Genomic DNA, 12298 nt, shown 5'->3' with positions numbered 1-12298 from the left:
TCCCAGCAGTTTCCCAAATGTGTCATTGACTTCCAGAAATGCAGTATAAACTTGTTCTTCTTTTGACATAGGACAGGGGTTCCCAAAATGTGGTCCATGGGCCATAAATAATCCACAAGCTTCATTCAGGTGGTCCACAGAGTGTCTGTAAAAATATGATTAAAATCATACAGCAGCTAGCACAGTACATTACAATTGCTACAAAAGGCAGAAAAATCATTGTGGTCCGCCAAGACCCTCAGCAATTTTCAAGTGGTCTGTGGGGAAAAATGATTGGGAACCATTGGTATAAAAGTCTTCTGTGGGTTTTTATTTTTTTAAGATCAGAAATAAATCTGCTTCTAGTAATGACAGGATACATGTTTTTTCCCCATAAATAGACCCACAAAACTGGATAGTTATTTGTGATCTAAAAGGATAGGTGGACTTGAAGCAAATATTCTTCCTGTTCAATATTTTTTTCTCCTATAATGTATTTAAACTCTAATTAGGGCAGGCTCAAAGTTAGATATAGCTTCCTTTGAAATAATATGAAGAAAAGTAGAGCAGGTTGCCTGATGACATGAAAGCATTTATATCTGAGAGCTGGGAATTGTAGAAAAATTAGTACTCAAATGTATGTATTATTTATCCCAAGGTTATTACACATGCGTAGAAGTGATCTTCACTTTAAGAAGACAAGTTGGTTTTTACATGATGGCTGTGTATGCTCCCACACTGCTAATTGTCATCCTTTCATGGCTATCATTTTGGATCAATCCTGATGCAAGCACTGCAAGAGTGCCCCTGGGTAACCTATGTTTTCACCTACTGTCAGAACCACTGAATGTCACTTGTCCCTTTTGTGGTTACTTCAGTAGCAACAGGTTTCATTGGATACTGAAGGCAACTTAACTCTCATGGCATGCTCTTCACTTTCATCCCACTCTTCTCTTTTTCAGTCCCATACATGTCTCCACTTTTTAAAAGGCAAGAGCTATAACCTGTAAACAAGTTGTTCCTGTCTCAGCTCACTAAATCACAACTGGCGATCATAAGTGAAACTGTGAGTAGAACCTTGGAAGCATTATCAGTTTTGGGGTGGGGGTAGAAGAATAGGTATTTAAACCTTAGCCAGGGGAAATGGAACCAGAAAGGAACCAGACTGCTGGCACTTAAAATTAAAAAGGTGGCAGAGCAGCTTTTAAACTGACTGAGGGGGGAAACCCGACAGGAGCTGAGAAAGGTCCGGTTCGGAATACACCTCCCCCCTGGGATAAAAACCAAAGAAATGATGAAATTTTAAAAGGGGTAGGCCTAGAAGTAGGCATTGTGAGAGCAGGGGCACAGGATATAAATTCAGAAGAGCAAAATTACCACAGGCCTAACCACAAGTGCCAAAGACACTTGAAGAGAGACACTGCTTACAAGTGCCTGTACGCTAATGCTAGGAGCCTGCGAACCAAGATGGGAGAACTGGAGTGCTTGGTCTTAGAGGAGAGCATTGATATAGTGAGCATAACGGAGACCTGGTGGAATGGAGAAAACCAGTGGGATACAGTTATCCCTGGATATAAACTATATCGGAAGGACAGGGAAGGACGTATTGGTGGCGGAGTCGTTCTATACGTGAAAGAAGGCATTGAATCCAGCAAGCTCGAAACCCCAAAAGAGGCAGACTCCTCCACAGAATCGTTGTGGGTGGTGATACCATGCCCCAGGAGGGACTTAATACTGGGAACGATCTATCGTCCCCCTGATCAAAATGCTCAGGGAGACCTTGAGATGAGATATGAAATTGAGGAAGCATCCAAACTAGGAAATGTGGTAGTAATGGGTGACTTCAACTACCCGGACATAGACTGGCTGCATATGTGTTCCAGTCATGACAAAGAAGCAAAGTTTCTAGATATTCTAAATGACTATTCCCTAGACCAGTTGGTCATGGAACCGACCAGAGGGACGGCAACCCTGGACTTAATCCTCAGTGGGGACCGGGACCTGGTGCAAGATGTAAGTGTTGTTGAACCGATTGGGAGCAGTGACCACAGTGCTATTAAATTAAACATACATGTAACTGGCCAATTGCCAAGAAAATCCAACACGGTCACATTTGACTTCAAAAGAGGAAACTTCACAAAAATGAGGGGATTGGTAAAAAGAAAGCTGAAAAACAAAGTCCAGAGGGTCACATCACTCGAAAATGCTTGGAAGTTGTTTAAAAACACTATATTAGAAGCTCAACTGGAGTGCATACCGCAGATCAGAAAAGGTACCGCCAGGGCCAAGAAGATGCCAGCATGGTTAACGAGCAAAGTCAAGGAAGCTCTTAGAGGCAAAAAGTCTTCCTTCAAAAAATGGAAGTCTTGTCCAAATGAAGAAAATAAAAAAGAACACAAACTCTGGCAAAAGAAATGCAAGAAGACAATAAGGGATGCTAAAAAAGAATTTGAGGAGCACATTGCTAAGAACCTAAAAACCAACAACAAAAAATTCTATAAATACATTCAAAGCAGGAGACCATCTAGGGAGACAATTGGACCCTTGGATGATAAGGGAGTCAAAGGTGTACTAAAGAACGATAAGGAGATTGCAGAGAAGCTAAATGAATTCTTTGCATCTGTCTTCACAGTGGAAGATATAGGGCAGATCCCTGAACTTGAACTAACATTTGCAGGAAGGGATTCTGAGGAACTGAGACAAATAGTGGTAACGAGAGAGAAAGTTCTAAGCTTAATGGACAATATAAAAACTGACAAATCACCGGGCCCGGATGGCATCCACCCGAGAGTTCTCAAAGAACTCAAATGTGAAATTGCTGATCTGCTAACTAAAATATGTAACTTGTCCCTTGGGTCCTCCTCCGTGCCTGAGGACTGGAAAGTGGCAAATGTAACGCCAATCTTCAAAAAGGGATCCAGAGGGGATCCCGGAAATTACAGGCCAGTTAGCTTAACTTCTGTCCCTGGAAAACTGGTAGAAAGTATTATTAAAGCTAGATTAACTAAGCACATAGAAGAACAAGCCTTGCTGAAGCAGAGCCAGCATGGCTTCTGCAAGGGAAAGTCCTGTCTCAGTAACCTATTAGAATTCTTTGAGAGTGTCAACAAGCATATAGATAGAGGTGATCCAGTGGACATAGTGTACTTAGACTTTCAAAAAGCGTTTGACAAGGTACCTCACCAAAGGCTTCTGAGGAAGCTTAGCAGTCATGGAATAAGAGGAGAGGTCCTCTTGTGGATAAGAAATTGGTTAAGAAGCAGAAAGCAGAGAGTAGGAATAAACGGACAGTTCTCCCAATGGAGGGCTGTAGAAAGTGGAGTCCCTCAAGGATCGGCACTGGGACCTGTACTTTTCAACTTGTTCATTAATGACCTAGAATTAGGAGTGAGCAGTGAAGTGGCCAAGTTTGCTGATGACACTAAATTGTTCAGGGTTGTTAAAACAAAAAGGGATTGCGAAGAGCTCCAAAAAGACCTCTCCAAACTGAGTGAATGGGCAGAAAAATGGCAAATGCAATTCAATATAAACAAGTGTAAAATTATGCATATTGGAGCAAAAAATCTGAATTTCACATATACGCTCATGGGGTCTGAACTGGCAGTGACCGACCAGGAGAGAGACCTCAGGGTTGTAGTGGACAGCACGATGAAAATGTCGACCCAGTGTGCGGCAGCTGTGAAAAAGGCAAATTCCATGCTAGCGATAATTAGGAAAGGTATTGAAAATAAAACAGCCGATATCATAATGCCGTTGTATAAAACTATGGTGCGGCCGCATTTGGAATACTGTGTACAGTTCTGGTCGCCTCATCTCAAAAAGGATATTATAGAGTTGGAAAAGGTTCAGAAGAGGGCAACCAGAATGATCAAGGGGATGGAGCAACTCCCTTACGAGGAAAGGTTGCAGCATTTGGGGCTTTTTAGTTTAGAGAAAAGGCGGGTCAGAGGAGACATGATAGAAGTGTATAAAATTATGCATGGCATTGAGAAAGTGGATAGAGAAAAGTTCTTCTCCCTCTCTCATAATACTAGAACTCGTGGACATTCCAAGAAGCTGAATGTTGGAAGATTCAGGACAGACAAAAGGAAGTACTTCTTTACTCAGCGCATAGTTAAACTATGGAATTTGCTCCCACAAGATGCAGTAATGGCCACCAGCTTGGACGGCTTTAAAAGAAGATTAGACAAATTCATGGAGGACAGGGCTATCAATGGCTACTAGCCATGATGGCTGTGCTCTGCCACCCTAGTCAGAGGCAGCATGCTTCTGAAAACCAGTTGCCGGAAGCCTCAGGAGGGGAGAGTGTTCTTGCACTCGGGTCCTGCTTGCGGGCTTCCCCCAGGCACCTGGTTGGCCACTGTGAGAACAGGATGCTGGACTAGATGGGCCACTGGCCTGATCCAGCAGGCTCTTCTTATGTTCTTACGTTCTTAAATATATGGGATTTCTCCAATGATTGGTGATAACAATATGAAAGGGTGGGGTGATCAAATGCTGTAATGACAAATTCCAGTCATAGACTTCAGCAAGTCTCAATTAAGTATTTCAATAAGAATCCAGAGAACTTTTTTTATCCTTTTTTTGTTTTTTCTCATTTTGAAAGTGGTTGCATTATGAACAGGGTTGACAGTAGGTTCTGGGAAAGCCACACTAGCACCCGCCAAGCAACAACCTGGCTATAGGCGTAAGTTGGTTTTCTGATGGGCCCCAATGAACCATAGTATGTACCCACAGTGCCTCAACCTAATGGTGTTAGGTAAGCAATGGCAGTGCTAAGCACTGCAATGATATGCGGGACAGCAGCAATGACAATGGCCCTTCCAAGTACCACAGCTGCCATCAAGCATGCAGCAACAGTGGTGCTCCAAGCATCCTAATGGCTGCCATGTTTATTTCCAAGAGTAATGCTACATACAGGGCCCTGTAGGAAATGGTGTACACCCAGGGCTTAGAGCAACAACCCTCAGATTTCCCCCCCCCAAAAAGAGGGCTACGCTGCCCAGAGTAGGTATCTGTGCTGGTGGGCACTGGGGCCCTAGCAGCTGTCCAAGGATGCCATGTGGTGGTGCTTTGCTTGATTATGTAACTTGAAGATAGTCGTGTGGCTAGGATCACACAATTAAGTTTCTAATATAGCCATAGATCCTCTGACAGAAAATTGAGAAGAGACAAGCTGTAGCCAGCTAAAGGGAAGGAGGTGTACAGTACAGCCTCTGCTTTAACGGACTTCAGCATTTATTCAGTCCACAGGGTCCAAGGACACTGATACAAAGGGAGCATAATGTGGTACTGGGTTTAGTTCTGTCTGCATAAGGGCCAAGACAGGCCCAGCTTCTCTAAATCAACTATGGGGAGCTTTTTTTTTTTTAACCAAGGGCCACATCCCATCTTGGCAACCTTCTGAGGATCACATGACGGGCAAAAGTGAGAGGAGCAACAGATGTTAAGTTTTACCTTTGTACAGCAGGCTGGTTTCTGCACTTGCAGCTCTCTGTCCTACATAGAGGGAACCAAGTGGTATTATCAGAGTTCCAGGGCATATTCTAAGCAGACAAAATCACCTAAGGATGGTATGAAGCAGGGCTAGCCTAGGGGAAGGGGGTATGGCCTGGGAAAGTCACAAAGGCTAGATTGAGAGGCCCTGAAGGTTGTATTTGGCACCCTGGCCTGAAGCCTTTCACCCCTACTCTAGGTGGTTTCAGCCTGGAGAGCCATCTTCCCAATCTACTGTCTTCTTACTGGCTAAAGCCCACCTAACCTCAAATTCCAACATGCTCAGAAACACTCTTCTGGCTTTTTCTGAAGCCATAATACTGTTGGTTTCAGAGCAAAGTGGCTTCTAGATAAAATCTGTCTCTCATCTCCTTCAGCCAGATTATGGATTTTCTTTGGAAATATTGTAAGATCTGATTCTTTTCTATCACTCTGAGACTGAACTTCCACCCTCTCATTCAAGATAAATGGGAACTAGCAGCAGGCCACAGTGAACTTAGCTGCCCTGTTGAACAAAGCAATGAAAGGCCAAGCTGCACCCCTTTCTTAAATCCATTGACTGAAGTTAGTTTTCAAACTTTAAATGGCTGTGAAGGTGTTTGACGACTATGGAGTGTAACTCTACAATGACGAATATCCTTGGCGCTTTACTGTCAGAGGCAGACAATGGTTAAATTTAACACATATTTTTAAAGGAAGCAAAACAGTGGCAGAGTTCTCAATGATAGATGCTGTAGGCTGTTTTGTGATGTACAAAATTAGTATCCATATAGACAACCACCTTGACTGCTACATTCCCTATGGGGAAATTAGGAGCAGAGATAGCCACCCATCTGCCATTCCGTTTCCATATTACTCCATCATTTTGTGACATCTAAAATACCATTTGATTGATGGTAAGAATCAGCATTGATCAGGAAAAAAGGCATAGATGTGCCATGATAACAGAGTTGTTAGCACCAATAAAACTATTTCCAGCCATCACTGCTATATGTGCTTAGAATTATTATGAGATCAGTGCATGTAACTGAATCCATAATTCACCATGTACATCCATATTCATCTCCTGCAAAATACATGTGGTACATTAGCAAGTCCTGTTCCTTTTTAGGAAATGTCATCATTTAGAATCTGGCTGCATGTTTGAAGGGCAGCAAAGAGGGAAAGGGCCAGTAATGCAGAAATGTTTCTGTCATGCCAGTTGATCCCCTTAATTATTTTCCTGGGTCCCTGGTCATAGATAGTTAACTCCTTTGATATTTTTTCATCCCAGAGACCCGGTGATTTTTACAGCCCCAGCTGTATCAGCTTACTGCAAATTGGCACCTCCTTATCAGCAACGAGGGGCCTGGTTCCGTCAAGGCCGTAAAAACTCCTACGGTTTGTTATGGGAAACCAGGAGAGATGGGGCCTGGTACTGTGGGAACATCGTTTCATCATTCCTGTGTTGGAACTGCTAAATTAGTTGATTGCGCCCAGCTGAGGTAAGGATTTTTCTCTATAAGAGAAGGCCTCAGCTCTTGGGCTGTGTTCCACTTGTGGGCACCACCTTGCTTATGGTGATGCTCTGCGGTGGCTCCACTATACTTCCTGACTGACCGTCCCTGAGGGGAAAGATACTAACTCCTGAGAAAGAGCTGAGGCTTGTAAGTACAATTGAGGCAGTTAGTTTTATTATTTTCATTTTTGTGCCAAGAACCTTTATATCTTGTTTGTTATATACCTTGCCCCTTTTGGGTGTTGGTTTTAGGATTTAATTTGCTGCTCCAACTAATTGTATGTACCTTTTTATCTTTTGTACCCTTTACCCTTTTCTTATTTTCTTTTTTTAATAAACTTTACTTATTTTAAAGCAACGTGTGTTTATTCCAGAGAAGGGGTTCAGTTACTAAGTTCAGTCCTGGCTGCTTGACCAAACTACCGTGTACTAGAGGAATATTTTCACTTAAGACTTCTGAAGGGGCCAGGAGGGTATTGAGCCTCTGGTCCTGAGAGGCTTGAGTGTTCAGTGGGCTCTGGGGGTCCCTTCACCCCAGAGTGTTTAACCAATAGAAGGGTGGTGGCAGTACTACCGTGCAGGGTTAGTGTAAAGCATACACCGCCCTAGCAGACCAGGTTGGCTAGGATCAATTGCCCAAGGTTGGGGATTGATTCCTGGGACAGTAAAAGTAGGAGGAGGGGAACTCCCTGCTTTCACTACATGTTGGCAGCGTTTGGGGTCGAAAAAGACTGAACCTATCTCTGGTTAAACATAGTTGTGAAAAGGTACAATTGGATAAATTACAATTATTAAAGATTCTGGCACAAAGGTTTGTTGTTTTGGAAAGTCAGGATGGATACAAGATCTAAACAAAAGAAGGCATTAGATCAGGTTTCCACTGAGAGTAGTGATGAGGAACAAACAGAGATGTTACCTCAAAGCAATTTTGAAGCAGCAGGAGGCAGCGCAGAGGGGCTGCCAGTCCAAAGCTTTACTCCGGAGGGAGAACGAGCACCGTCACCGGTACGGGGTCGACGGAGTATGGATAGCCAAGTTAGCCAGAGTGGGGGTGTGCCACCCATGGATATGTGGGCAGAAATGCACAACTTCTTCTCGAAACAGATGGCTCTTATGACTACCCTTGTACAACAACAACAAGCTTTTGCCCCACCAAGCCAAGGACTGAGGTCTGGCAGAGTGTGTTTGGGAGGAGCGGATCCAGCAGATTTTCCGTTTTATCAAGCGGGAGAGGATATCTCCGAGTTTTTTTTAATCTTTGAGCAAGCGTGTGTGGACCAGTCTTTAGACAAAAAATACTGGATGAAAATTCTACGCACTCAAGGAAAGGGAGAGTTAAGAAGTCTAATGTGTAAACTCCCGAGAGAGCTAGCTGATGATTATGAAAACTTTGTAAAACTGGCAACAGCCCAGTTTGCGTTATCCACCAGGGCATGTTACCAAAAGTTTGAGACTTTGACAAAAAAATCAAAAGAGACGTTTTCAGCATTAAGCGCTCGTACTGCTCAAGCTATGGATTTGTGGATTGCAGCTGCAAAAGCTAATACTTTTGAGCAGTTAAGGACTGTGTATACTCTGGAGAAATTTTACAAAATGTTGCCAAGAGAGCTTGCCGCAGCGGTGCGAGGCAAAAAGCCAAAAAGCTTGCAAGAAGCTGGTCATTATGCTGATGAACTAGATTCCTTTCAGGACAAAGAGGAATTGCCTAAAGCATATGTTAAAAAACCGGGCAATTACAAAGGGAATCAACCAGCGGGTGGAGGAAGTGAGTGGAAGAAAAAAACGTGGCCATCTGTAGTTAAGTCGGAGGACAAAGGGGAGAGCTCTGTTCCTGCTGCTGTTCCCGTGCGTCCGTCAGTTTACCAACCGAGTAAAGCAGTTTTGGAGAATTTATGCTTTCTATGTAAACAACCGGGGCACAGAAAGGACCAGTGTTCCCAACTGATTAAGAAGCAGAATGTGAGTGTCAGCAAAGGGACTAAAATAGCGGTAGTACAGAGAGCCCGTGATTATGAAGAACCAGGAGGGCAGTCATCTCCGGAAATTTCCCGTTGGTCGTCTTCGGATTCTAATTCCGACCAGGACTGGGAGTTTTCAGCTCCTAGTACTGAGAATAGTCCCATCACCCAAAGGAAAGGAAGTAAACAGACTCCTGCGGTGAGTGTTATTCAACCGGGAGAAAAGAAGGGGGGTGGAAGGAAAAAACCAACCCAGGAACTACTCCAAAGCGGGAAGGGAGAGAAGGAACGACTCCCTGCAGACAACGCTAGCTATTCCTGTTTGCCTGGCCAGATTGCTTGGTCCAACAAAATGTTTAAAGAGACTATTTTTGTGAATTATGTTAAGTTAACGGCCTTTCGCGATTCGGGCAGTGAGGCATCGAGTTTATCTCGCCATTTAATCCCGCCTGAATTAATTTTACCAGGGATTAAAGCGTCAGTACATGTTTATGGGATGACTAATAAACTTTGTGATGTGGCTGATGTTTGGATTTCATATAAAAACTGGTCGGGAAAACATAGAGTATTAATTCATGATTACTCTGACCAGTTTTTCGATTTCCTGTTGGGGAATGATATTGCCTATGCACATTATTTACATAATCAGAAGGCTGGAAACGTGAATGTAAATGTTTTAACTAGAAGTGCAGTTAAGAAATTAGAGCGTGAACCTGATATGGAAATTCTACCACTAGATGGTGCTGTGACACGAGAAGTTGATGATTTAAACCAGCCGCTGCCAAATGGAGCTGGGAATAGGGATGATGTTGAATCTCCTGAGAAAGAGTTGCAATTAAATTCTGTTCGTTCTAAGGCGTTTAGGGAAGCTCTCCTACAAGATGAAAGTTTGCAAAAATGTAGGGAAGCTGCAGACAATGCTCCCTTGGAATTGTCTAAATCTGTGACCGTAAGATTCTATTGGAAAAATGGGTTGTTATACAGAGAGCATGTGCCGCAGGGTGCATCTGTGGATTGGAAACCTGTTAAACAACTGGTAGTTCCAGCAGCACATAGGCTGGAAGTGTTACAATTGGCTCATGATGCTATCAGTGGAGGCCATTTGGGAATAAAAAGAACTTTAGCACGAGTAACTCGTTGCTTTTATTGGCCCCAGATTGCAAAAGGGGTGCAGGATTTTTGTAAAAGCTGTTTAACCTGTCAGCTAGTAGGACATGCTAGGGATCACCCTAAAATGCCTATGCAAGTTTCTGAGATCATAGCAGAACCATTTGCCCGGGTTGCAGTGGATATTCTTGGTCCACTGACTGTGACGCCTAGTGGGAAGAAATTTATTTTGACTTATATAGATTATGCAACACGATTTGCTGAAGCAGTAGCTCTAAGCAGCATTACTGCCACGGCTATTTCAAAGGCTCTGTTAGAGATTTTTTCTCGGTGGGGATGCCCAAAAGTTATCTTATCAGATCAAGGTCCAGGTTTTGTAGCTAAACTCACTAAAAAGCTATGGGAGATTGCTGGGATAGAACATGTGATGTCTGTGCCTGGACAGCATGAATCCAACGGACTTTGTGAACGTCTGAACCTGACTCTAGGAAGAATGTTAAGGGCACATGCTGTAAAACATTCAGGTAACTGGGATGTGGCTTTGCCGTTTCTCATGTTTGCCTATAGAGATACCCCCCAGGCCAGTTTAAAATCTTCTCCAAATCAGTTGGTATTTGGCCGGGATATTACAGGTCCCCTGTCTTTGTTAAGGGCAGATTGGGAAGGAAAGATGGAATTCTCTTCTGTACCAGTAACCACATATTTACAAAACTTGCGTGAGACCCTAAAGGATGCATTGGAGACTGCCCATGAGAATTTAGCAGAAGCCCAGCAACAGCAAAAGGCTTATTATGATTCTCATACTAAGGCACGTCGTTTTGCAGTGGGTTCAGAGGTGCTGGTGTTAAAACCACAATCAGGATCTAAGTTGTCAGTAGCCTGGACTGGGCCTATGCTGGTTAAGGCATAACTGAGTGATACCAATTACTTATTGGCCTATCCTGATTCAAAAAAGAAACCAAGGGTTTACCATATTAATACCCTTAAGCAATACTGGTCTAGGGCAAAGCTGGTTTTGGCCTGCACTAGGGCGAAAGAGCAGGAGGAAGGGTTTGTGGACCTAGTGGCAGAAAGTCAACAAGAAGGGGGTATTGATGAGGTTTTTTTTTCTGATAACTTGGAATATGAACAATGTTCACAACTACGCCAAGTTTTGGTGGATTTTCAATCTTTGTTTTCTAGTAAGCCAGGGAAAACACATTTGGCTAAACATTCTATTTTGACAGGTGATCACCCACCAATGCAGTCCTCCCCTTATAGGGTAACTGGGCCACATGCTAAAGCGGTGGAAAAAGAAATACAGGCCATGTTAGACTTAGGGGTTATTGAACCTTCTGTTAGCCCCTGGTCTTCCCCCATTGTGCTGGTAGCCAAGAAGGATGTTAATGAAATTCGTTTTTGTGTGGATTACAGGAAATTAAATTCAATCACCCAAGTGGATCCATACCCCTTACCCAGGATGGACCATCTGATTGAAAGGTTGGGGGCTGCTAAGTTCATCACCACCTTGGACCTAACTAAGGGTTACTGGCAAGTACCCCTAGATGAAGATGCTGTCTTGAAATCTGCCTTTGTTACCCATATGGGCTTGTATCAATTTAAAATGATGAGTTTTGGGCTTAGGAATGCTCCTAGTACGTTCATGAGATTAATAAATTCTGTCCTGAATGGTCTAGGAGATTACGCCTGCGCCTATCTTGATGATATCGCGGTGTATAGTGGGGATTGGGAATCCCATGTGAAACACTTAAGAACTGTATTTCAAAGGCTGCAGGATGCAGGACTTACCATTAAAGCCCAGAAGTGCCAATTTGGGTTGGGAGAGGTTTCCTACTTAGGCCATAGGGTGGGTAGTGGCTGTTTGAAACCTTTGGATGCCAAAATTGAAGCAATTACTAATTGGCCAATACCTCAAACCAAGAAACAAGTTCAGTCATTCTTGGGGCTTGCTGGTTACTATCGGCGTTTCACTCCCCACTTCAGTAGTCTTGCCACCCCTTTGACTAATTTGTGTAAGAAATGCAAACCAGCACGGGTGGTGTGGTCGTCCGATTGTCAACAGGCCTTTGAGGCTTTAAAGGCTGCATTAATAAATTACCCTGTTTTAAAAGCCCCAGATTTTGCTGAACCCTTTGTGGTACAGACTGATGCTAGTAATTGTGGTTTGGGTGCTGTACTCTTGCAGGAGGATTCGGAGGGAGAACTCCACCCTGTAGCCTATCTGAGTAAAAAGCTAATAGAGCGAGAGCGCCATCTAGCG

General features: G+C 43.5%; 2 protein-coding genes across 2 annotated transcripts in view; both read left to right on the top strand.

Annotated features, from left to right (window-relative positions):
* Positions 1-12298, top strand: part of GLRB (glycine receptor beta) — a 74607-nt gene that overhangs the window by 56297 nt on the left and 6012 nt on the right. Inside the window, 1 exon segment of the mRNA XM_061584425.1 lies at positions 638-790. Within this exon segment, the coding sequence (XP_061440409.1) occupies positions 638-790 (153 nt within the window).
* Positions 6093-11540, top strand: LOC133364203 (uncharacterized). The gene is made up of 2 exons (XM_061584424.1): positions 6093-9130; positions 11452-11540. Exons 1-2 carry the CDS (start codon positions 7808-7810, stop codon positions 11512-11514), a joined length of 1386 nt encoding a protein of 461 aa, XP_061440408.1. The 5' UTR covers positions 6093-7807; the 3' UTR covers positions 11515-11540.

The sequence above is a fragment of the Rhineura floridana genome, chromosome 9, assembly GCF_030035675.1.
Source record: "Rhineura floridana isolate rRhiFlo1 chromosome 9, rRhiFlo1.hap2, whole genome shotgun sequence".
Lineage (NCBI taxonomy): Eukaryota > Metazoa > Chordata > Lepidosauria > Squamata > Rhineuridae > Rhineura > Rhineura floridana.
Note: the sequence above shows the minus strand (reverse complement) of the source record. Positions and strands in the feature narration are given on the sequence as shown.

What these genes read in the sequence shown, in the direction of transcription:
- LOC133364203 (XM_061584424.1), top strand. Translation starts at nt 7,808, where the DNA reads ATGGATACAAGATCTAAACAAAAGAAGGCATTAGATCAGGTTTCCACT. An exon ending in GAAGTAAACAGACTCCTGCG is followed by an intron (nt 9,131 to 11,451) that starts GTGAGTGTTATT and finishes TGTGGATTACAG; the next exon opens with GAAATTAAATTCAATCACCC.